This window comes from Symphalangus syndactylus, chromosome 14 (assembly GCF_028878055.3).
Source record: "Symphalangus syndactylus isolate Jambi chromosome 14, NHGRI_mSymSyn1-v2.1_pri, whole genome shotgun sequence".
Taxonomy (NCBI): domain Eukaryota; kingdom Metazoa; phylum Chordata; class Mammalia; order Primates; family Hylobatidae; genus Symphalangus; species Symphalangus syndactylus.
In genome coordinates this window covers 40,515,458-40,541,869 of record NC_072436.2, presented here as the reverse complement: position 1 = coordinate 40,541,869, position 26,412 = coordinate 40,515,458, and the positions used below count along the sequence as shown (strand labels likewise).

Genomic DNA, 26,412 nt, shown 5'->3' with positions numbered 1-26,412 from the left:
GTATGGAAACTGGAGAGGTGGGGCAGGGAAAGTCTCTGAGGGGTGCTGATGAGAAGCAACTAGGCGTGAGAAGATCTGGGGAGGAGCCGGGCAGAGACCGCAGCATGTGCAAAGTCCCTGAGCTATCGAAGGAATCTAAGAAGGAACCTGGGGAAGCCCTGTGAATGTGGCAGGGTGAGTGCAAGACTGAGAGTGGAGGGCGTGAGGTCAGAGGCGTAGATGGGGCCTTGTCAGTCAGGGCGAGGAATTTTAAGATGGGGCCCATTGAATGGTTTAGGCTGGGGAATGACAAGATCTAATTGACACTGTAGAAGGGCCATTTTATTCTGGGCAGGGTTGAGGCAGGGAACTCTGTTAGGTCCACAGGAGTAGAGATGGTGGCTTGGAGCTGGGTGGTAGCAGAGGGCAAGGAAGGAAGTGAACAGATTCGGAATATTCTTGGAGGTGGGGTCAACAGGACTGGTTAATGGCTCCCGAGAAGGAAGACTAGAAAGGAAGCAGGTTTGGGCAGGAGAAAGGCAAAAGTTTGGCTTTGGCCATTTGAGGAAGAGATGCTAAGTGACAGTGTCAAGTTGGCAGTTAGATAAGTCTCAATTCCATGGGAGAGGTAAGGACTAAAGAGGCAAATGTAGAAGGCATTAGTTAATAGGCAGTTTGAAGCCATGGGACTGGATGAGATGCCCTGAGTATGCCGGTACCTGGGCCTCAGCTGAGTGCAGTTAAGACCACTCCCAAATCCTACTGGCTGGTGGGGACTGGAGAGGGCAGGGCAGTGTTCAGCTTACAGGCTGTCAGTCTTTCATAACCATGTGTGGGTGTAGCTGGCTCAGGCTGAGACTGGCACTGCCCCCATGTCTTCCGCATTCCTCCCCGCTTATCTCCACTCAACATGGTTCCTGGAAGGCCCCATTTTCTTCATACCCCACCAACTGGCCACACCAGTCGGGCTGCAAAGGCCACAGCATAAGTCTAAATGGTCTTTGTTTACATATGGCCTCCTTGGTTGCCATGTCTTGGTGTCTGCCCTCTGTCTCGGCTGGTTGACGGAGTAAAAACCCATATTTACATTACATGGCATCCTCTTCAGTTCCTTTAGGACCCTTCATCTCAAGAATTGCAAGAGATTTTAACAGTCATTCAATCTCCATTTTGAAGATGAAAAATTGATGACCAGAAAAGAGAAGTGACTTGGCCAAGGTTTCAAAGAAAAGTCAGTAGGAATTGTGAATTCCTGGAGGCCAGGGGCCATTAGTGCTGTTCTTGATCAGTATATGGAGATGTGAGTTTCAACAGTAACAGGGACATTTTAAAATTAAAATGACTTAACCTTTAGAAAATGTCTTATTTTGTAATAATGATGGATTCACAGGAAGGTACAAGGAAATGTCCAGAGAGTTCCTGAGCCCCCTTCAGCCAGCTTCTTCCAATGTTAACATCTTGCATTATTATAGTACACCATCAAAACTGGGAAATTGATATTGGTACTGTCTAGATAGCTTACTCAGATTTTGCCAGTTATACTTCCACTCATTTGTGTGTGTGTGTGTGTGTGTGTGTGTAGCTCTATGCAATTTTATTATGTGTGTAGCTTCATGTAACCACTACAATCACAATACTTAACTGTGCCCTCATCACAAGACTCTTGCTATACTTTACAGCTGTATCCTCTTCATCTCCAAACCCTAAGCGCACCTCACCACCTCCACCATCTCTAATCCCTGGCAACCACTATTCTGTTCTCCATCTCTGTAATTAATTATGTTAATTAATGTTATACAAATGGAATCATGAAGTATGTGTCCTTTGAGATTGGCTTGTTAGTTTTTCACTCGGCATAATTTCCTTGAGTTTAATACAACTTGTGTGTAGCAGTAATTCTTTCCTTATTATTGCTGAGTAGTATTCCATGGTATGGATATATCACAGTTTGTTTAATCCTTTGCCCATTGAAGGACATTTGGATAGTTTCCAGGTTTTGGCTATTATGAATAAAGTGACCATAAAACATTTGTGTACAGATTTTTGTGTGTTCATAAATCTTCATTCTCTGGGATATATGCCCAGTAATGAAATTGCTGGGTTGTGTGGTAGATTGATTTTTAGTTTTAAAAGGGACTGCCAAATAATTTTCCACAGTGGCTATGCCATTTTACATTTCTACCAGCAATGTATGAGTGTTTCTCCACATCTTCACTAACAGTTGGTGTTATCACTATTTTTTCATTTTAGCCATTCTTATATGTGTGTAGTGATACATTGTTATGGTTTTAATTTGCATTTTTCTAATGGCTAGTGATGCTGAGCATCTTTTCAAGTGTTTTATTTACTAATCTATAAGCCCCTTTGGTAAAATGTTCACTCATTTTCTAATTAGATGTTTTTTTAATGTTGAGTTTTGAGAGTTCTTCAGATATTTTAGATACAAGTCCATTGTCAGATATGTGATTTACAAATATTTTCTCTCAGTCTGTAATTTAGTTTTCATCCTCTTAACAGGGTATTTTGGAGAGCAAATATTTTTTCATAAGGTTCAAATTATTAATTTTTCTTGCATAGTTCACACTTTTAGTGTTAAGTCTAAAAACTGTGCCTTGTCATAGGTACCAAAGATTTTTTCCAATTTTTTTTCTAGAAGTTCAGAGTTTCATGTTTTACATTGGAGTCCATGATCCATTGTTAATTAATTTTTGTATATAGGTTGATGTTTAGGCTTAGGGTTTTTTTTTAAATTACATATGTTTAATTGCTCCAGTTACCTTTTATTGAAAAGGGTATCCTTCCTCCATTGAATTGCCTTTGTCAGAAATTAATTGGAAATATTTGTGTGGGTCTATTTCTGGGCTCTTTATCATGTTACTTTTAAAAAATGCATCAGTTCCTCCACCAATGCCACATTGTCTTGATTATTGCAGTTATATAGTAAGCCTTAGCATTAGGAAAAGTGTTTTTCCTGCTTTATTCTTTTTCAAGCAATTTTTGGATATTCTAGGGCCTTTACATATAAATTTTAAAATAACATTGTCTATGTCTACAGTAAGCCTTATGAAGATTTTGATAAGAATTGCATTATGCCTATATATTAATTGAAAAAGAACTGATGTCTTTATTCAGTTAATTCTTCTAAACTATGAACATAGCCTCTCTCTCAAAGCATTTAGGCCTTCTTTAATTTCTGTCATTAATTTTTTAAAATTTTCATCCTAAAGATTCTGTATATGTTTTGTTGAATTTATGCTTAAGCATTTCACTTTCTTGGTAACAATTGTAAATGATTTTGTGTTTTTTATTCCACTAGTAGATTTTCAGTGTGTAGAAAAGCAATGAATTTTTGTGTGTTGATCTTTGTTCCTACATCTTGTAACATTATTGAACTCACTTATTAGTTCTAGGAGGTTTTTTCATTTTTCTTGTAGATTCCTTGAGATTTTCTATATAGACAGTCGTGTTGTCTGCAAACAGGCACAGTTTTATTTCTTCCTTTTCAATCTATTGCTTTGTTTTTTTTTTTGCCTTATTGCAGTGGCTGGAACTTCTAGCACTATGTCAAATAGCATTGGTGAAAGCAGACATCCTTGTTCCTTGTCTTAGAGGAACATTTGGTCTTTAATGTTGATTTAAAAAATTCCTGGCACTAAGTTATGGTGTTTTGGGGGAGGGAGAGGTAGGGTGAGATGGGGGATTACCCCTTATGTTTACAAGCTGGGATTTTTTTTTTCCTATGTCTAATTATTTTCCCCTTTGGCTTGAAAAATCTGATAAAACATTTTAGGAGTGTGTATAAAATAGAATTAGCCAAGTGCAATGCCTTTATTCAGAAGAAATTTCATGGACGTTGTGCCTACTCTCTTGGCTTCCTGGCTTCATGGCTTTCCAGATCCCAGAGTAAGCTCTGGATAGTAGAGGTTATAGTAAGACTGACTTCTAAATAAATGAAGTGACTTTAACCTTACTGATATGGCTTAAAGAAAAGGAGTGGCCTTTAAGATCCATGAACTTCTCAAACACAAGTGATAACGTTATCTCCATGCATATATAATACTAAATATAATGCAACTGAGAGAAGTAGGCTGTGGTAAGAAAGGAGACCCAAGTGCTATCTGAAGGCAGCACTTACCACTCTGCTTCATCCCACTGAGGAAACAAAGCATGAGTATTGCCAGATTTTCTTCTGTTTCAAGAAAAGCCAGAAATGCAGTTTTTACGTGAAATGTCCTGATTTTAATGTTGGGAACTAATTTATGTTTTGAAATAACATTGTGTGGGACAAGTGAACTTGTATGTGGAACTGCTTTCTCCCAGTGGCGACCAGTTTGGACCGTTGATACTCAGCAAGGTCAGCCAAGTGTGCCTTGTCATTGTCAGTCATCAAGGTAATGTGTGATTGGTCAAGCAATTAGTTTTGCTCAGAGTCTCATGTGTTTTCAAAGGACCTGAGGGTTCATTTGCCCATGCAGATCTTGTAGTCCTGTTTATTCTATTAATTTATCTTGCAAATCTATAATGTTTTATTTTACTCAGCGAGAGCCGTGGCAACCTTTGGTCTGGACCCTTTCTAATGATCATTTAGTATCAGGCTATGTGGGATTTGACTGTTTTGCATTGCCTGAAAGCCAATGGTATCACTGCTCCTCTAGGTGTGGCAGAGATGTGAGGGAGGGAGACTGACAGTCTGTGGGTGTGTATGCAATGTTGGGGGAATTGAGGCACAGGGGACAATACTGTGGTGTAGAAAACTAGTCTAAGGTAGCATCAAGAAGTCCATGAAGCCAAAATGATTTTCATAACAGCACATTATTTGTTTTTTCCCCCCTCATTTTTTTTTTTTTTTTTTTTTTTTTGAGACAGAGTCTTGCTCTGTCATTCATGCTCGTGTGCAGTGGCGCAATCTCGGCTCACTGCAACCTCCACCTCCAGGGTTCAAGCAATTCTCATGCCTCAGCCTCCTGAGTAGCTGATTACAGGTCTGCACCACCCCGCCGGCTAGTTTTTGTATTTTTAGTAGAGACCGGGGTTTTGTAATGTTGGCCAGGCTGCCCTGTCTTTTTTTTTTTTACTAGTGTCCAGTGGAGTTTTTTAGGGGCTACATAACATGATATTGTCATTAATCTAATGGCTAATGAAAGGGGTATGTATATGTTTTTGTGTTTAAAACAAACTTCTTTGGGGTCCTCAATAATTTTTAAGAGTATAAAGGGGTCCTGAGATCAAAGAATTTGAGTTCTGCTGGACTGGGACAGTAGTTGTCAACCCAGATTGTACATTACAGTCATCTGAGAAGCTTTAAAATAGTACTGATGCCCGACCTTACCGCAAACCAATTAAGCCAGAATCTCTGTGGATGAGAAGTCTTCATTGTCATTATAACCATGACCATCATCATTGTCACCATCAATATCACCATTATCATCATCATATCATCTTCATTATCATTGTTAGTATCACCATCACCATCATCAGCATCACCATTATTATCATCATCACCATCATCATCATCATCCCCACCATCATCCTCATCAGAACTTCACCTGCATGGAAGACAATCCACTATGCATCAGGTGCTATGCTATTTGCTATACTCCTTATTCTCACAACTGCCCAGAGAGGCTGATATTGTCTCACTTTATAACAGGAGGAATCTGGATCAGAAAAGTTAAGGTAAGCTAATTCACAGAGCAAAAAGAGATGGAGCCAGGATTCAAAACCAGTTCTCTGCTACATCAGTGTTCTCAGTCTTTGCACTATTGAGAACCTCTTTAGTTATGCTTTCACCCCTCCAATACCACAGTAAATTTTTTCTTTTTTTTCAAATTATACTTTAAGTTCTAGGATACATGTGCATAATGTGCAGGTTTGTTACATATGTATACATGTGCCATGTTGGTGTGCTGCACCCATTAATTCATCATTTACATTAGGTATATCCTAATGCTATCCCTCCCCCTCCCCCCACCCCATGACAGGCCCCAGTGTGTGATGTTCCCCACCCTGTGTCCAAGTGTTCTCATTGTTCATTTCCCACCTATGAGTGAGAACATGCGGTGTCTGGTTTTCTGTCCTTGCAATAGTTTGCTCAGAATGATGGTTTTCAGCTTCAGCCATGTCCCTACAAAGGACATGAACTCATCCTTTTTATGGCTGCATAGTATTCCATGGTGTATAGGTGCCAAATTTTCTTTTTTTTTTTTGAGACGGAGTCTCGCTCTGTCACCCAGCCTGGAGTGCAGTGGTGCAATCTCGGCTCACTGCAAGCTCTGCCTCCCGGGTTCACGCCATTCTCCTGCCTCAGCCTCTCTGAGTAGCTGGGACTACAGGCGCCCACCACTACGCCTGGCTAATTTTTTTGTATTTTTAGTAGAGACGGGATTTCACCGTGGTCTCGATCTCCTGACCTCGTGATCTGGCCGCCTCGGCCTCCCAAAGTGCTGGGATTACAAGCGTGAGCCACCGCGCCTGGCCTAGGTGCCAAATTTTCTTAATCCAGTCTATCACTGATGGACATTTGGGTTGGTTCCAAGTCTTCACTATTGTGAATAGTGCCACAGTGAACATATGTGTGCATGTGTCTTTATAGCAGCATGATTTATAATCCTTTGGGTATATACCCAGTAATGGGAGGACTGGGTCAAATGGTATTTCTAGTTCTAGATCCTTGAGGAATCGCCACACTGACTTCCACAATGGTTGAACTAGTTTACAGTCCCACCAACAGTGTAAAAGTGTTTCTATTTTTCCACATCCTCTCCAGCACCTATTGTTTCCTGACTTTTTAATGATCTCCCTTCTAACTGGCACCACAGTAAATTTTTATAGATTTTATAAGCAAACTATATTTACTGTGCAAGAATTAGTTTATTTTTTAAACCATGTGTTGCAAATGTACAATGGTCAATTGTGATATTTGCTCAGTATAAGATCATCAGATCACAACACAGCCTTGGGGTAATTCCATCTAAAAGCAAAGAGACCTGATCCTATATTAACCGAGAAGGCTTTATTTATTTATTCTCTATACACGAGCCAATTTGAAGAGAAAGCCTTAATGTGGTTAACTATGTAATTTTTCCTGACTTTTTGAAATTCTGAGAAGAGCTCATGACTCTCCCATCTCCTAATTCTACCTTGGTGGATTTTAGACTGACCACAACTCATGGGTAAATGAGGGAAGAGGAATAAGAAACCTTGCTTTTTTCCCCCCCTTTTTTTTGGCTGGCTGCAGTGGCTCACACCTATAATCTCATCACTTTGGGAGGCCAAGGTGGGAAGATCACTTGAGCTCAGGATTTCAAAACTGGCCTGGGCAACATAGTGAGACCCCATCTCTCTAAAAAAAAAATGCTGGGCATGGCGGTGCATGCCTGTAATCCTACCTACTCAAGAAGCTGAGGTGGAAAGATCACTCGAGCATGGGAGGTCAAGGCTGCAGTGAGCCTTGATTGCACCACTTCATTCCAGCCTGGGTGACAAAGCAGAATGCTGCCTCAAGAAAACAAAAACAAAACCTTACTTTTTTGGCTATTCTTTTCTGATAAGAATGGTATAGAGATGGGGATGAGGCTGGCTATTGTATGAGAGAGCAAACAGGGTCCAAGCAGTGCTCTGGGCAAATTTCCAGGGAAGGAGTTCGGAGTGGTAGAATACCCTGGGTATGCCCAAAGCATCACCTTGCAAATAGCCTGTCATTAATAATTTGTTTCATTTGTTATGACTGGAAACTGGCTTTGTGTATGCCAGAGAATGGGGGCAGGAAAGAAAGATTGGTGTCTTGAGCTCTCTGTGCCTCTGGGGCAGTGATGCTTTTCCTCTCATGTGGAAGGAGAGCATGACCAAAAAGGTGCACAAATAAGGTGTCTGTGAGAGAAATTAACCTTCCAGATACAGAGACACAGCCTTCCCCAAGAGGTTCTCATTGCTCTGCCTTTTTTCCTTTTTTTTTTTGCTTGTTCTACCATTAATAACAGAAACTGATTATGACCTCAAAAGAGAGGAGAAAGCAACTCTCCCCACCCTAGAGCTAGTTAACTACCATATCCTCCTAGATCTCAGTTCAAGAGTCACTTCCATCCCCAATAAAAGCCCTTGAGTGCTGAGCACCTCTCCCTCATAGCATTTGTCCTAGGGGTTTTTGTACATTTTCTTGTGTGAAACTTGGATTGACATCTGTATTTCCGACTAGATTACAGTTTCCTCAAAGGTAGGGATGTCTTGCTCACCATTTTCAGTTCCAGCATCTAGACAGTACCTCAAGTAAACAAGGCCGAGGCAGGCGGATCACGAGGTCAGGAGTTTGAGACCAGCCTGACGAACATGGTGAAACCCTGTCTCTATGAAAAATATAAAAATTGGCCAGGCGTGGTGGCAGTTGCCTGTAATCCTAGCTACTCAGGAGGCTGAGGTAGGAGAATCGCTTGAACCTGGGAGGTGGAGGTTGCAGTGACCCGAGATCCACTGCACTCCAGCTTGGGCGACAGAGCAAGACTTCGTCTCAAAAAAAAAAAAAAAAGAAAAAGAAAATGAAATGAATGAATGAGTGAATGAATGAGATGAATGAGTTAGCAGTGTTGGATTTAAGTGTTGGATTCTTCCCAGCTTGACTTTTTTCTTTGGCTTAGTGATTTTGAGGTCCCAAGATTTATTTTCCTTTCACAAAAGTGATCACTACCATAAGATCTTCAGAAAAGGAAATGTGGCAGGCCAGGTTTCACTAATGCAGATCTCTATAATAACTGTTTCAGTACTGACTAAGTGGTTAAGTTAAATATTAAAAGCCGGTACCCTTATACAAAGGCTGGAATGTAACAAAAGCCCATCAAGAGTTTTGCCTGGGCCTTTTCTGGGCCTTAAAATATGACAAAATAAAGAAGGAATTCTTAACAGGACCCATTTAGGATTAAACAAGTTTTATTGTGGGTCTGAAGAAACTCCCCAGGCCTCCACAAACAAGTTTATTGGTGCTCTGAAGGAACTCCCCAAACCTCCATGATTTAGCAGGGGACAAGATAAGGGTAATTACCCCAGCACCTGGACCCATTTAGATTAAGTAAATTTATTGAGGCTCCAGGGGAGGATCTTCTGGACTCAGACCTTAGTTATAGATTAAAAGAAGTTAATCACTTACGTCTTTAGATGAATGCACACTTACACATAGACACATAGCTTAGAAGATATACAAGCTCTGGAAAACGTCATAATTTTGAGTTGGCCTGGTGATAATTTCCAGGCCTTCTCCCTGTAACTGGTTGCAGAAATAAAAACTCTCTTCCTCCCCAGCTCATCTGCATCTCATTATTGGGCCATGAGAAATAGCAGCCCAACCCTCATTTTGGTCCTGGAACAGAAACTCTGGATGAACACTATCAACAGAGCTCTTTGCCATGATGGAAATGTTCTATATATTTGCCGTACAGTAGTCATTAGTCACATGTGGCTGCTGAGCACTTGAAATGTGGCTAGTGAGATGGAGGAACTGAGTTTTTAATATTACTCAATTTTACTTAGTTTAAACTTTAATAGCTACATATGGCTAGTGGCTACTGTATTGAATAGTGTAGTTCTAAACTATGTACTTCAAGTAGAAGGAAAATGATCCCAGAGGGGAGTCAAAGAAAATTCTAAATATATGCAAAAATGTAAATGAACACTCATGCTATAAAATAATGTTATTTTAGAAAGTTTTAAAAGTATACGGAATTAACATATATGACATTAAAACTATATAAGTTGGGAGAGGATTGAGGTAAGTGAAGGTGTTCTGTGGGCCTTAAATTAGATGGGAGGAAAATAAAGCTACTCATTAACATTAGTTTTTTAAATAAGTTAAGGATCCATGGATTACAGAGTAATTTTAGGTAAGTGCTAAAAAATAGAAAATAAATGCATAAGTTTCAAACTAGTAGGAAGAAAAATGAAATGATAGAAAATATTCAAACCAAAAGAAAGCAAGAGGGGGAGAAGAAACAGAATGAGAATAATGAATAGAAAACACTATAACTGTTGTAGATTTTCAGTCCAAATGCTCTATTTCATTGATTTAAGGGCAAACATTTATTCCTATTTTTACTTCTCTGAAATTGGGAGGCATATGCCAAGCTGTGTGTATTACAAGCTCTGTTAGCCAGCTTGTGTCAACTTGGTTGGAACTCTTCATTTGGTCATCAGTTGAGTTTTGTGTGTCATTGTCATTACATGTTTTGAGTTTAACTGCTGTTTAGAATGTCTTCAAAAAGATGCCCTCTGACTTGTCATAGAAACAGAGCAGCAGGATGAAAATTTAGTATTAGTGAAGCAATTCCAATCTTTTTTGCAAACACCAAGAGCTATAAAAAAGAAGCTACTCATGACTTGAAGAAGCTGTGTACTTTTTCTTTGCTTCTGGGAATGTAAAACCAGAGAAATTGCCATATCTCTGAGAATTAAGGAAAGAAATTTTGAGGTACAGAGAAACCGATGTGATTGATTTATGCACATCACAGAGATATTGTTAAGGTGTGTGTCTCAGGAACTAATTGGTGGTGTTTTTCTTTTTAATTCATACATAAAATATGGCTGTGTTTTACAGTCCATGGTGTTTTAGATGTTTGATGTAAATGATTTACATTATAAAGCTGAATAAGGAAAGCAAACAGAACCCATGCTGTTTTTGAGATACAGCTAAAATCAGCTGGGCATGATGGCTCACGCCTGTAATACCAACACTTTGGGAGGCCAAGGTGGGTGGATCACCTGAGGCCAGGGGTTCGAGACCAGCCTGGCCAACATGGCGAAACCTCATCTCTACTAAAAATACAACAAATTAGCTGGGCTTGGTGGTGGGCTCCTGTAATGCCAGCTACTTGGGAGGCTGAGGTAGGAGAACTGCTTGAACCCAGGAGGTGGAGGTTGCAGTGAGCCAAGATCGTGCCATTGCACTACTCCAGCCTGGGCGAGAGAGCGAGACTCTCTCTCAAAAAAAAAAAAAAAAAAAAAAGAAATACATCTAAAATGTAAGAATGGAGAAGGTTGAAAGAAAAAGGATGGAAAGAGATATACCACACAAAAACTAATTAAAACAAAGCAGCTGTATCTGACAAAGTGGACTTTAAGGCAATAAGCATTGGTAGAGATAAAGAGGGTGTCTCCTTAAAGATAAAAGCTTCAGTTCACCAGGAAGATATAACGATTCTAAATTGGAATTGGCTCTGGAATTAGTTAGACTTGGGTGCAAATTTTTTTTTTTTTTTTTTTTTTTTGAGACAGAGTCTCGTGCTCTGTCCCCCAGGCTGGAGTGCAGTGGCACCATCTTGGCTCACTGAAAGCTCTGCCTCCCGGGTTCACGCCATTCTCTTGCCTCAGCCTCCCAAGTAGCTGGGACTACAGGTGCCCACCACCATGCCCGGTTAATTTTTTTTGTAGTTTTAGTAGAGACGGGATTTCACTGTGTTAGCCAGGGTGGTCTCGATCTCCTGACCTCGTGATCCGCCTGCCTCAGCCTCCCAAAGTGCTGGGATTACAGGCGTGAGCCACTGCGCCCGGCCTTGGGTGCAAATTTGAGCTTTCTCACTTATTAGTGTAAGACATACAGCTAATTTCTAAATCTTCCAAACCTCAGATTTTTCACCCATGAAGTGAGGATTATTACAGAGCTCACTAATAACATAGCCTCAAAATATATAATGCCAAAATTGAGATCAAAATAATAAATCTATATTACACGGGAGATCTTAATGTACCTCTTATATTGTTGATAGACTAAGATGATCAAAAAAATAAAAAGAGAGCAGTAAGGAGAGCAAGCATTTAATCAATAGGACCAATACATTTTAATCAATAGGATCCTCATGAATATATACAGAATACCAAACCTAACAACTGCAGAAAACATGCCAAACATTTAGGTACACACATTGTGGGAAAATGCAATCTTGAAATGAGCGGACTGACATTCAGAAGCTGTTAATAAGAGCACTAATGATGGGGATTGCAACCATGTCTTTACTGACTTCCAGAAGCTTCTTACAGTAAACATGAAATCACATAATTTCTTCCACTTTCCTACTGTTTCTTGTTCTGGGCTGTGTCCTGCTTACTGTCTAATATCTTGGCCCCTTAAAAGTTGCTAATCTTCCAAACCTTATTACTATGACTGGGCCCCTGGTCCTTGTTCATGGGCCTTGCAGATACTGACTGTACACTTATCTGGAGCATCCAGTGCCTACCACCTGACCCAGATTCCTCATTGCACTCCTCCCTCCTCCACCTAATGGGATTTGCTCATACCTCTGTGGGACCCCTCCCATTTTCCCCAACTGAATACTTACCAAGACAATGCATTGCCTTACTCCCTTGGACTCTGCTCTGGGCATCAGACTGAATGTTTCCACTGAGCATCTGCAGCTGGATCAGTTTCCCCAGCACCGTCCAACCCCTTGAGCATGGCTAGTCCTAAAGCAGAGAGTTAGCCTTTCTATCCCTGCTGCTATACATGCTGGGATATATAATAAGAAATGACAACATCTTACGATAAGGCAGGCTGCAGGAGGCAGGAGGCAGGACTCAAATTCGTGCTTATCAAATAGTGCTCCAATTCTTTGAATATTGGACTACAGAATATGTCATGGATCTATACTCAGGTGGGTTCCCTATTACTCACTCCACTGAGGCCAGGTTGTGGGATTAGCTGTCCAAGAGGGAGTTTCAGTCTCACAGCATAGGGTCATTCTGAGAATTACTGGCCCACACTTGTGTGGAGACCTCCAGAGAACAGAATCTGGGTTGGTGCAGGGTACTTCCAGGAGGAGAGAAGTGGCAGGAGGTGACACAGTCGTCCTCAGGATGCCCAGCCCCACAGTCAGAGGGGAAGGGGCAGAGCCACATGCATGAAGAAGCTCTCCCCAGTACGTGCCGATCACAGGGCTTCCTAGCTTTTGGGCCAAGGAAACAATGTGGGAAGCAAAAAATGGACAAGTTTCTCCTCCCTTTGCATGAAGACTGAGCAGTTTTACCAGATTCCCAGGGAAACACCCTTCCACTCTGGGTTGAATGTGAGTGAGAGACATTCAGCTAGAACACTAGAAAAACTATTTCCTGAGCCACTCGCCTTTAGCCCTAGAAAGTGTTGGATTTGTCCTTCGTCTTTGTCACAGTAGAGACTGCTGAGAGCGTCAGAACTTGGGCTCTGGAATTAGACAGATATGGGTACAAATCTGAGCTCTCTCACTTATTAGTGTGGGACGTAGAGCAACTTTTAAAATCCTTCCAAACCTCAGACTTCTCATGCATGATGTGAGGATTGTAATGGGGTCCACCTAATAGGGGTTTTTGAGAATTAAAAAAGTTATTCAATGAACAGCATTTAGCAAGATGCCTGACCATTGAGAAAATAACAAATTGTTTATTATTGTTGTTATTATTAAACATCTTTCCTGCACCTTCTGACTGGGGGCATCACATCATCAGAAATACCTAGGATGGGATGGATTCCTGCATGGGCTGAGCCAGGGGTGCAATAATGGAGGAGTGAAGAAGGAATAAATGGAGACAGAAATCCCCAGGAGACCAGCATGGTACAAGGCTGAGCTAGTGCTGCAGAGCCTCCTTGGAACAGCCACAGAGCTTGCATCTGGCCCTGGAGGATCCTCTTCCAGCTGGCAGGACCAGCCACAACAGTGGCTAGGGGATTTCCCAGGGCGTGGGCTCCTAGGAGTTGATTTGGACCAGGCCTGCCTGGAGAGGGATTATAACAGGGATCCTTCCCTACTGGCAGGTGATTTACCCCTCAGTGAGAAGCTCAAGCATTTGTTTGATGGAAGGTGGAAGGCCCTGTGCTGGGCCAGTGACTGTCAAGGATGGGCGAGTGGCCAGAAAATAGCAAATAAGACAATATGATAACACAGTTAACCACCACACTATGTGAAGCTATAATATGGGTATCTGTGATAGACAATTCTAATATAGAGAATAATTCTAAGGTGTCATTCTCCCCCCATGCCATAAGCACACGGCCTCTGCCTGGGTTTCTCACTGTGGAATGTCCTCCTGGTCTCCTCATGCCCACAGAGTGGGGAGGACGCCTACAGTAACACCGGCTTTCCTGCCATCTCCTCCCTGCAGCCCTCCTCAGCCCCCTCTGCACAGGGAGGTTTCCTCCCTGTTGTCGCCGTGCTTTGTACTTCTTAGTGGTACCTGCCCACAGGTATTGGTGTCCTTGTCTCACCACCCTACATCACTGTAAGCTCCCCAGGAGCAGGCTTCCTGTTTGACTCACCTGTGATCCCCCACCTCCCACCCTGTAGTGCCTCAAGCATTGAGGACAATCACTGGCTGCCCCTTAACCCAGAAATGCTGCCGAGACGGGAGGCCATGGCCTAAGCTCCTGGAATGGGGTATTACTACCTCAGCACAAAGGCCTTTGCACAAATGAAGGCTTTAAAAGTGCAGTCCTAGTCAGGTGGAGGAGGGCTCATAGGATTCCCAGGAATCTGGATCATTCTCTTGAGAGTTTTCCCTCGTCTCTGTTAAAACTCACATCCTATGGCCCAAATAACAACAAAAAATGGGTGTAAATTCTTGAAATAACTTGTGGATGGGGAAACAAGGCCCCCACCCCCCCAGAGCTGCCAGAAGCTTCAGATGAGGGTCCCAAATGCCAAAATGTCTGATCTCAGAAAGGATGGCCAGTGACCTGGGGATACATGCTCTTTGCTGTGTCACCCAAGGAGCAGCAGCCTCGGCCCTGCACAGTGACCAGGACCCTGGCTTCCCATGCTGGGCAGGAGCTGGTGTCTGATGAAGGGAATGCCTGGCAGCACGTGCTGTCTGTCTCCTCCTGTCAGCTTACCTGGCTTTGCTGCGAAGAGGCCACTTGAATTTCTTTAAAGGTGGAATCTCTCAGTGGGGTCTAATCTGTTCAGAAATATCAAACTTAAAGTATAATAATAATAAAAAAAATAAATATCAAAAGAGTATCCTTGGGAATGACTGGAATTCCAGAGTCATCTGGTAATCCTCATAAAACAACTCCTGGATGTCTCTCAGCACATCTGCCACCTTGAACGAGGGAGGCTGGTTCAAACGGAGGGGCATCGCTCTACTGCACCTTTTTTTTTTTTTTTTTTTTTGGCCTAAAGTGCAAAAGGAGATACCTTTCATATAAATAAATCAACTGCAAATCGCTAGTCACTCTGAGCCCTGTCTCTTGCTGTGGATGCAAAGGAACCAAAGGCCTTTCTCCCCGCCCAACACACACATAACACACACACAAAATCATAAAAACATACATAGCCCCAACACATACAACACACAACACACACACAATATATACACACAACACACACCAAACATGCCCACAAACCTGTGTCCAGAGATAGATTCTGCCAGTGGGTTCGTGGTCTTGCTGACTTCAAGAATGAAGCCGTGGACCTTCGCGGTGAGTGTTAACAGCTCTTAAAGATGGCACGGACCCGGGCCGGGTGCGGTGGCTCATGCTTGTAATCCCAGCACTTTGGGAGGCTGAGGCGGGCAGATCACGAGGTCAGGTGATCGAGACCACGGTGAAACCCCGTCTCTACTAAAAAATACAAAAAATTAGCCGGGCGTGGTGGCGGGCACCTGTAGTCCCAGCTACTCGGAGAGGCTGAGGCAGGAGAATGGCGTGAACCCGGGAGGCGGAGTTTGCAGTGAGCCGAGATCGCGCCACTGCACTCCAGCCTGGGCGACAGAGCGAGACTCCGTCTCAAAAAAAAAAAAAAAAAAAAAATGGCACGGACCCAGAGTGAGCAGTAGCAAGGTTTATTGTGAAGAGCAAAAGGACAAAGCTTCCACAACCCAGAAGGCGACCCCAGCAGGGTTGCTGCTGCTGGCTGGGGTGGCCAGCTTTTACTTCCTTATTGGCCCCTCCCATGTTTTGTTTCCATCCTATCAGAGTGCCCTTTTTTCAATCCTCCCTGTGATTGGCTACTTTTAGAATCCTGCTGATTGGTGCATTTTACAGAGTGCTGATTGGTGCATTTTACAATCCCCTTGTAAGACAGAAAACTTCCTGATTAGTGCGTTTTACAATCCTCTTGTAAGACAGAAAAGTTCCCCAAGTCCCCACTGGACCCAGGAAGTCCAGCTGGCCTCACCTCTCAACCCTATACATGGCATGAAAATACATATGTACAAAACATACATACACAAAGTATACATGCATCTCCCCAAATATACACATACCACAGAAACATACACACAGGAACTCAGCTACCTGTCAAAAGTCTGAATGGTGACTACCTCTGCAGTGAGTAGTTAGAAAAGTGAATTTGTTTTTCAATAAATTGGAGTACTTAAAAATCATTGTAAGATGGAAAATTTTAAAAAGTATATGAAATAAAATATGTATGTCCTTTGGCCTAGCATTTACACATGTAGGAATTTATTCTAGTGAAGTAATCAATGATATATGCAAAGATTTGGACAAGCATATTAAGCACAGAATTATGTATGCTTATATGTATATATATGTATCTCATACATATAATAGTGTAAAAGTGAAAATAACTCAAATGTTGAAAATTGAGGATTAAACTATGATCTGTCCATATGTGACATACAAGTTAGCTGCCCCTTATTCTCTCAAGCTTCAACCTCCTACAAACAAACAGTGTCCCTTGTGTATCAGCATTGGTACAGATAATCAAACTTATTAAGGTTTTATATGGGGCAATAAAGGCAAGAGTTTATGAATACTCCATACTACACTATGTAGCACCCCCTATTAAAGACAAACTCTTCTCTCTCATTTCCCTTCCTTTCTGGAACCACTTGGCTGAATCTCTACAAGTCTCTATTGTAACCACCTCAACACGGCACCCTCCCTGCATCTCCATCTTCCCTGTCCTGAGAGCAATGGCCTGCTGCCCCCACACTCACATCCTCATTCATTCCAGAAGTCAGCCCACAGAAGTGCCTACAGTTACCCCAACCACCTTCTTAGAAGATAAGTTAGTGTTTGTTTTGACTTTTTAAAATTTTTACTTCCTCTTTTCCTTCACAATCTCATCCCATCCCAAGAGGTTTATCAAGAAGTTCTCTAAAGATATGTGTCTCCTTACTGGGAATTTAACAGACAAATCAGGGATTTTTATTCTAGCCATCAAGGGGATAACATTTTTTCAGGTCTTTAGACAAATAGTGGAATGCCTTGCAGTAATTAGATATACTATTGTAGAAAAGTATTGATGAAATGGAGCGACATTTGAGATATCATATTGAGTAGAAAAGGCAAGATACATTAAGTAGGAAATGTATCTTACAAAATAATTTGTCAGACACACTCCTATATTTGTATGTTATATAAATGTGTATGTGAAGAAAGGCTAGAGGATGAGACCACAGTCTTCAGTGAAGTTTAAGAGATGAGGCTGCAGCATGCTCAGAAAGGCTTGGGTTATAGTTCTTCCACTAATTAAGGATGTGATCTTGGGTAAATTGTACATCTCTCTAAACTGCGCTACCTTTTGTCTGTAAAACAGGGAGGATGGTATTTACCCCCAGGGTCATCAGAGGATTTGGTTGGAGAAAAAGAAATAAATGGGCTGAGCCCAGATCTGGCACAGTGAGAGCACGGTGGTTGACTATTGTGCTGGCCTGTTGTTCCTGTGTTATTGACATGCTGCTGGTGGTGGTCCAGAAGCTATTACCTTAACTGGCTATGTGGATTTCCCCTCATACTGACCAGCTGTGTGTGGTGTTGTAAAACATAGCCATACACAGCAACTGACAAGGGCAAATGCAATGGAAAAATGCAAGGAAGTGCAGGTAAACAGCTAATGGGCCGTAGAAGGAAGCTAGTCCTTGGAGGGTTTGATCAAGGAAGGTCCCTTTGCATGTCACCTTTGAAGGAGAGGGGACATAGAAGAGGTATAGTGCATCCCGGAGTGTACCTGGAAGGGGACATGAAAAGAGGACATTTTTCCCTGGGACATGGGGACTCCACTTGCATGAACTCTGGAATTGGGGCAAAGAACCATCATGAGAACAAGGGCTTCCTTGAACTTCCCAGGCTCATTGGCTGATCTAAACCCTGTGCCCTCTTTCCTTTACTCTTCTCTGTTTTCTATACCTCTATTATTGGACTGGACTGGAAGCCACCTGATCTATCACAAGTGCCTTGAAATGTGTTGAATGGGTGTGGCACAGTCCTTAGCAGAGTGGCACTACCCCCACAGGAATTTGTTTATACCCTTGGCATGGAAAATAGCAGGAAATGAGTGATGACTGATAACTGAGGATGCGATTTATTATTGGCTAAAGGAATACTGTGTTGTATTTGTATAGCCACTCACAGACTGTTGATTACAAATGAATACCAGACCTAGCTCCTTCCAGTAAAGGATCCTGAGAACTGAAGGCAAACAGAGCTCCAGGAGTCCAAGACAGAGCCACAGACCACAAGGATCACTGGCCCAGGTAGGTGGTCCTCCTGTGCTGGCTTTCAAGGCCAACAGGCATGGATGGGGAAGTAGAGTAGCATCTGGCCATCTAGACCCTTGTTTTTTATCCCCACTGGAAGCATATCTGAATTTTTAAATATGATCTCTGAGACCTGCCCAGAACACCTTGTTCTCAGCCCCAGTAGCAGCCTGCTGTCTCCCAGGAGAGCTTCCACTAACAAGTAGGGCATTGCTGGAGGGCCAAGCAGACACTAGCTTAGGAAACCCAGAAACCCTGGAAATGCTAGTCCCTTCTCTGAAGGCTCAGAAGACTGACTTCAGAGTCTAGAAAATATTGGTCCTTGGGAATAGATTTTGAGTGCAAAGAGATGGATTTCAGATGGCCAGATGCACTGCTTCTTTAGGGAATTCTGTGAAAGCTCCCTGCAGTTACCTTAATACAGGCAGCAGATTTCATGAGTACCCCCCAGGGATGGCCCCAGGTCCTCCAGCCTGTGAGCATCCTTCCATCCTTCAGCTGCACCACAGTATATTTATATGTCTTTGGATGCCTACATTTCTGCCAGACATCTTTTGCTCTGATGTTCTGGTTGCCAAATTCTCTGTCAAGTGCCTCTAATTTTTTGTGTCCTTTGATTTACCCCAACATGACAAAGGCAGTTGTGCTTCCTGTATTCAGGGATACTGCCAAACCACAAACAGGTTAAAATCAAATAGCAGATATCCCTGTTCTTAAAGACCCATCAGCTCTACCCACCTGCTCCTCCTCACCGTCCTTATTGTTGAGTCCTTAAGCCCTTCCTTGTCATTTTTATTTTTTGCATGAACAATTTAGTTCCCTTTGTCTCACTCCTAAACCTTTCTCAAAGGATTGGGTTTGTACACAAACTGCCTATCTCTGCAGTCTTAGAAGTGATATGATTCTGAACAAGTCACTTAACTTAAGATTTTTTATCTGTAAATGGGAATACCAATTTTTGCTCCACTTCTGTCCTATGTTGGCCTGGGCTGATGTTGTGGAAAGCTCTTTGTCAACTGAGATAGGGTGTGCAGAATTTATATATATAAATATATATCCTCCAACCCCTCCCAATGAAGCAAGTCATGTGAGTCAATCCTATCCTAAAATATTAGGGATTGAGCCTCCTGGGACATTTGGTGGCTTAGGTTTTCATGAAAAGAGGTTGCAGAGCAACTGCTTTTTGTTAGGCAAAGATTAGGCTACTGCAGAGACTCAGCAAACTTTTATAGAAGGTGTCAGATGGTAAGTATTTTAGGCTTTGCTCGCCAGATGATCTCTCAACTAGTTAACCATGCTATTCTAGCCTCAAAGCAGCCAGAGACAATATGTAAACAAGAGCATGGCTGTGTTTCAATAAAACTTTATTTAAAAAAACAGTCAGGGACCAGATTTTGCCAAAGGCCATAGTGTGCCAGCCCCAAGACTACAGCAATGCACTTTTAACTTTTTTATTTTATTTTTATAAAATGCCAAGATCCACAAAAATGCTATTGCACCCTGTGTGTTGGCACTGTGACTCACGGTTTGGAAAATTCTGCTTTGAAGGCATGATAGACAGGAGAGCATGGTTGGGCCCCTTGGTGCCTTTCTGGATGCAGCGAGCATTTCTAACTAGAGGGCAAGGCCAGTGGTTTGTTCAGCACTAGGGTCATCCAGCAAGGTGTCCTGGGGTCAGAAGCTGCCATAACTGGTTCCCTTTCTATCTCCTTAGGTCTTGGACTTCATTCCATTTTCTGTTGAGTAATAACTCAACATTGAAAATGTCCTTTGTGGGGGAGAACTCAGGAGTGAAAATGGGCTCTGAAGACTGGGAAAAAGATGAACCCCAGTGCTGCTTAGAAGGTAAGGTTCTTGTAGAAACCCACCTCAGGGCCAAAGTGTAATTCCTAGAGCAGGACTTTGCTAGGTGCTGTGCACAGACCCAGCTGTTTCCTGATGACTTGCACAGTAAGTGAGCTTTCAAATTTCCCTGGACAAATAACTAGACAAGAGAAATTCTGGACGGGAAAAGGAAGCTTTGCTTCAGTGTCCAGGCACATCAGGTGGTAGATAAAACGATCGTCCTCACCTACAGATTTGGGGCTTTAGCATCCTGTTTGCCAACTGGATGGTTGCATATCCTTCAAAATGCACCTCTTCCCTCCCAACCTTCCCAAGTGGAAGAGAAGCCTCCAATGAGAAGCGACTCTCTAAGGCTGGGTTGAGAAAATGACCCAGGCACAGGGCATCTGAGTATTCCATGAGGAACACATTTGGGTGTTGCCCATGGGGGATAATAGGAGGAGGCTTTTGACCCAAATGATTGTCTGCTGAGGTGTGAAGGGAGAGGCCTGTAACATGCCAGAGGCCAAACTCCTGAGCCAGTTCATCTCTATTCTATGTTTTTGAAGAGGGAAGCTGTGATTTAATGTCATTACTATCATGCTGCTCTAGTATTTCTCAGCACATGCACAGAAGAAGGAATTAAATGGTCCTTGATACCCCTAAATCCTTGGAAAATCCGAATTGCATATGCTTAACCTCACTGCGTCTGACTGCAGACCCAGCTGGAAGCCCCCTGGAACCAGGTCCAAGCCTCCCCGCCACGAATTTTGTTCACACAAGTAAGGCCTCAGGGTGAGGTGATGGGGGTGGCTGAGGTGCGAGGGTGGGGGTGGGGGATGGAGTCATTGGGCCCTCTTAGAGGGTGGGAGAATTGTAGACTGGGGACACCTAAGGGTGCTGGATGGGGCTGAAGTCTTTCCTTTGTGGAAGCAAATCCCATTAGGAGATAACTCTGGGAAAGATGAGCCCGGGGAGGGGCAGGTGATGCTCACCTGCTAAGAGGCACACGGCAAGGAAGAGTTTGTGCCTGGGAAGCTTCCGGGTGCCTCTTCTGACCATAGTCAAGAGACTGGAGACACAGACCTCCTCCCAGCACTGATGACAAACAGCCATGTGGCCAGTGGGTGTGCAGGGACACCCACACCACTAAGGGCTCAGGGCAGCGCATTCAGAGCCTGAACCTTCCTCTCATGCTGCCATTTGAACACCACAACACCCTAATAGGAAACTGTTAACATTACCACTCTTCAGGTGTGGAAACCGAGACAGACAGTGGAGATTCCCTGCCCTAGGTGACACAGGTACTAAGTGACAGATGTGGAAATTTAAAGGTACTATAACGTCTGCCTGCCTGACTCAGGCTTAAGGCTCCCATCACCTCCTCTTCTCAGGACAGAGTCAGGAGACCTCAGCCTGAGCCCCAGCTCTAGCGCTGGCTAATGTGTGAATACTGAGCCTCACTGGTAAAATGGCAGAGAGGACCAAATGGGACCAGGTGTGTAAGGGTGCCTGGCACAGTAGGGGAGGCTGCTGTCGCTGCTCCACCGCTGCTGCTGCAGTTACCTTTGATGTTTTAGTTTTGTTGTAGTTACACCATTGCTGGCTTTGGATCTGCACTGTGTCTACTCCAGGTAGAACCAAGCACACAAGCCTCTCTGTCGGGCCTGTCCTGACTTCTCCTTGTCAGGGCTGGGATCTCCTTCAAATCTGGGGGAAGTGGTTCTCCAAGTCTGGTCCTCAAACGTCAGCAGCATCAGCGCCTAGAAGTGTTAGGAATACAGATTCCCAGGCCCCACCACAGACCTCTTGCATCAGAAACTTAGAGGTCTGAGGCTCTAGGGGCTGCTTTAACAAGCCTTCCAGGTTATCATGATGCACCTTGAAAGTCTGAGAGCTACTGCCCTACAGAAAGTTACTAGTGCCCTAAAGCTGGTGCTGGCATTGATGTTACTGCTGCTGTTGGAGTACAACTTCCCTATAGAAAACTGCCAGCACCTTAAGACCACTCACACCTTCAGAGTGGCCTTGAGAAAGATTTGGGGTCAAGGATGATGAGCACGAAGACCACTTAAGAGGACAGTGAACTAGTCTGCGTGTGAGACGCTGAGATCCTATGTCAGGCTGTGATAGGAGGGAAACAGAAACAAAAGGAAAGAACAGCTTTAAGAAGCACTGAAGAGGTACAAAGTAAAATGATGGTGCTAGAAAAGTAGCTTCTTAAAAATAGCATTTTCCAGTCTCACCCTGGACTAACTGAATGAGAATCTCAGGAGTGTGAGGCCCAGGTATCCATGGTCTTAAAATGCTACCCACCAGGTGATTGCCAGTGTGCACCAGGGTTGAGAGCCACAGCCTTAGGCCGTGCCACTCAAAGGGTGTCTTCAGATCAATAGCACCCACAGCTCTGGGAGTGCATCAGAAAGACAGAGCCTTGGCACCACCCACACCTACTGAACCATAGTTCGCAGGTGATTTCTTGCACATTAAAGTGTGGGAAATGGAAAGGCTTAGAGTTCAGCTAGCTCAGTGACTCAGTCAACCTGCACCTGCTCCATGAACTCAGACTGTCAGGGATGGGCCCAGAAAAGCTCCTGAGGAGATTCTGATGTAAGGCAGGGCTGAGAACCATGGATCTCATCTGACCCCATATCATTGGGGAGTTACTTAGGATCTTGCCTGGGACCAGTCATCTCTTCCATAGACACTGAGAGTGTCCACGATGCTTGGGGCACTACAGGGTGGGAGGTGGAGGATCACAGGTGAGTCAGATAGGAAGCCTGCTCCTGGGGCGCTTACAGTGCTATAGGGCAGCAAGACAAGGATGCCAATACCTGTGTGCAGGTACCACTGATGAGTGCAGAGCACTGCAGCACCAGAAAGCAAGCTACCATGTGCAGAGGGGGCTGAGGAGGGCTGCAGAGAGGAGGTGGCAGGAAAGCCGGTGTTACAGGAGGAGTCCTCCCCACTCTTTGGGCATGAGGAGACCAGGAGGACATTCTACAGTGAGAAACCCAGACAGAGGCCATGTGCTTATGGCATGGGAAGAGAATGACACCTTAGAATTATTCTCTACATTAGAATTGCCTATCACAGATACCCATATTATAGCTTCACATAGTGTGGTGGTTACTGTGTTTTCATATTGTCACATTTGCCATTTTCCAGCCACCCACCCATTCTTGACAGTCACTGGCCCAGCATGGGGGCCCCTGCCCTTTATCAAACAAGTGCCCAAGCTCTTTGCGGAGGTGAGGGTCACCTATCCAATCAGAGGCCAGGAGGGAAGGTTCCCTTTTAAGACCCTACTCTAGGCAGGCCTGGCCCAAATGAGTTGCTAGGAGACCACGCCCTAAGAACCCTCTGAGCACTGTTGTGGCTGGTCCTGCTGCTAGAAGTTGTTCCTCCAGGGCCAGGTGCAAGATTTGTGGCTTTTCAAAGGAGCCACTAAAGTTCCAGCTCAGCCTTGCACCATGCTGGGCTCCTGGGGGCTTCCTGCCTCCATCCCTCCCAACTCTTCCATCACCGCTCCCTTAGCCTGGCCAGTGCAGGGATCTGTCCCACTCTAGGCACTGCTGATGGAATGATGCCTCCAGTCAGAGGGTGCAAAAAAGAGAGTTAAGAAAAACAATGATTATAAAAAGTCCTTTTTATAGGCCAGACATTTTCTTTGCTCAGGCTAAGTGCTACTTATTTGAGTAAGCATTTTATTTCTCATAACTCCTCTCTCAAGTAGGTGCTGCTATTACTCTCATTTCACAGATGAGGACATTGAGGTTTGGAGAGATTTAGTAACTTGTCCTCTGTCCTACAGCAGAGCTGGGATTTCAATCTATTTGTCCAAATCTGTTACCCATGTGCTTGCACAGAATGCTTAATTGCTTGTCCCAGCAAGACAGAAAGCCCGGGAGTGGAAGAAATATTCAGTGGCTGTGATGTCTGAGCCCACAGGCAGGGTGGAGAGCTAGGACTGGGACCCTTGGATGTGGGGAAGAAAGGGCTGAGTCTTCCATTTTCAATGTGAAGTGTTGATATCTGGTGATATTGATCTAGGTCCAAAGGTGAAGAACTTAAACCCGAAGAAATTCAGCATTCATGACCAGGATCACAAAGTACTGGTCCTGGACTCAGGGAATCTCATAGCAGTTCCAGATAAAAACTACATACGCCCAGGTGACTCTCAGTTTTGGCTGTGTTTTCTGTCCCTATCCAGCAGGGGTAAGGCCTCCCACTAGATGGGCTCAACTCCATGCTATACCATGCTTCATCTCCAGCAGGTGGTGGAAGTGGGGAGGAGAGGCCCCAGGGACTAGGGCATCAGAAGAAGGGTCTCTAGCAATGACCGATCTGAAAGGAGTCTTTCTGGAAGGGCAGGAAAAGAAGAAGGAGGCAGACACTTAGATTGGAAGAAGAGGAAGCTTAAACCAGTGTGATGGAGGGAGAAGTGGACCACAGAGTCAAGAGGAGAGGGACTGCACATCAGGCCTGAAACCCCAGCAGACAGGAGAGACCTTTCCCTGCTCTCAGAACCCACACATGTTCTGACTTTTTCCAGAGATCTTCTTTGCGTTAGCCTCATCCTTGAGCTCAGCCTCTGCGGAGAAAGGAAGTCCGATTCTCTTGGGTGTCTCTAAAGGGGAGTTTTGTCTCTACTGTGACAAGGATAAAGGACAAAGTCATCCATCCCTTCAGTTGAAGGTGAGAGTTCTAGCTCAATTTCCTGTGCCTTTGGCTACCCCAAAGTAAAAGGCCAAGATCCTCAATGCCTCTCGCTTTCCTGCAAACTCTTATCTTGGCCAATATAACAGGGACATCCACCTTTCTGGAAGCACCAGGCAAAAGAGCCCCATACCTTCTTCTCTTGTTCCTTGCCCCTTCTAGGGAAGGAGGAGAGACTCCTCACAGCGGGGAGACAACAAGGAGCTGAGCACCCGTTCTCCTCTCCTGGGCCCACTGGTCCTGGCCCTGGGCCAGCGGCGCTCCCTTCCTGCTGTGGCCCTCCATGTAGCAAGCAACACAATTGGGCCAGGACCCTGGTGTGCTGCTGCAGGGTAGGAGGGTGTGAGGGAGCACTTGGAGGGCAGTGTGTCTGCCCTGTAAATTTAGTCCTGGATGGAGCATCCTTTCACTTGAGGGGAGAAATCTTAGGAAGCTCAGTTAGATACAGATCTAAGCCATAGTCTCTAAACTAATTTTAAAAACTATAGAGCTGAGATTTTGGTATCCATCTGACTCTTACATCTCTCTCTCTCAATTTATTTTTAATCTAGGGGACAAGAGGGCCTGGAAAAGAGGGCATGATTGCTTATCATCCCTTAAATACCAGTACCAAGGCTGACACGTCATCTTCCCCAAGGACCATCTGCCTTCTCTCTTTTCCTCCTCTCCTGTGTAAAGGCCTGGAGGATGAGCACATGTGCTGTGTTTTCCTCCCTCTCAAAGCCTGTGCTATCTAATTAATCCCTTTTACCTTACAGAAGAAGAAACTGATGAAGCTGGCTGCCCAAAAGGAATCAGCACGCCGGCCCTTCATCTTTTATAGGGCTCAGGTGGGCTCCCGGAACATGCTGGAGTCGGCGGCTCACCCCGGATGGTTCGTCTGCACCTCCTGCAATTGTAATGAGCCTGTTGGAGTGACGGATAAATTTGAGAACAGGAAACACATTGAATTTTCATTTCAACCAGTTTGCAAAGCTGAAATGAGCCCCAGTGAGGTCAGCGATTAGGACACTGCCCCATCGAATGCCTTCCTCGCTAATTTGAACTAACTAAAAGCACAAAACCTGCTCACTAACCTTTCTGTCAGTGAGTTTCATTTCTCATTCATACTTTAAGGATTTGTGTTTTTAGGATATAGCAAGAAGTTTGTTTAATTAAAAAGTTCTGGGTTGGAAAGAGACTAGCTTCTGCTTGTGTACTGCTACCCTGAACCATCAGACATCCATGTGTGTGTCACATGCTATGATGGGGCCAGTCTGACTACAATACTTGCAGCGGGAAGGAGCAGCTGGGTGCATGCTGTGCTCTAGAATTAGTCTTTCCTACTGGGGTTTGGTAGATTCTGAGGGCATTGATCCTGGGGCAGAAGTGGCTGAGTCTGTGTCTAGGGCACAGTGTGCAAGAAAGAAATGTAACAGCAAGTCATGATCCAGCCAAGTGATAATG

At 44.0% G+C, this 26,412-nt stretch overlaps 2 protein-coding genes across 2 annotated transcripts in view; both read left to right on the top strand.

Annotated features, from left to right (window-relative positions):
• IL37 (interleukin 37) overlaps positions 1–26,139 on the top strand; it is a 149,165-nt gene extending 123,026 nt beyond the window's left edge. Inside the window, exons 3-8 of the mRNA XM_063616630.1 lie at positions 18,289–18,420; positions 20,138–20,268; positions 20,967–21,029; positions 24,301–24,420; positions 24,803–24,945; positions 25,725–26,139. Coding sequence (XP_063472700.1) covers positions 20,187–20,268; positions 20,967–21,029; positions 24,301–24,420; positions 24,803–24,945; positions 25,725–25,973 — 657 coding nt within the window. The 5' untranslated portion in view covers positions 18,289–18,420; positions 20,138–20,186 and the 3' untranslated portion in view covers positions 25,974–26,139. The remainder of the gene's footprint in view (positions 1–18,288; positions 18,421–20,137; positions 20,269–20,966; positions 21,030–24,300; positions 24,421–24,802; positions 24,946–25,724) is intronic.
• IL36G (interleukin 36 gamma) overlaps positions 1–26,412 on the top strand; it is a 216,098-nt gene that overhangs the window by 123,026 nt on the left and 66,660 nt on the right. The gene's annotated exons all lie outside the window — the stretch shown is intronic.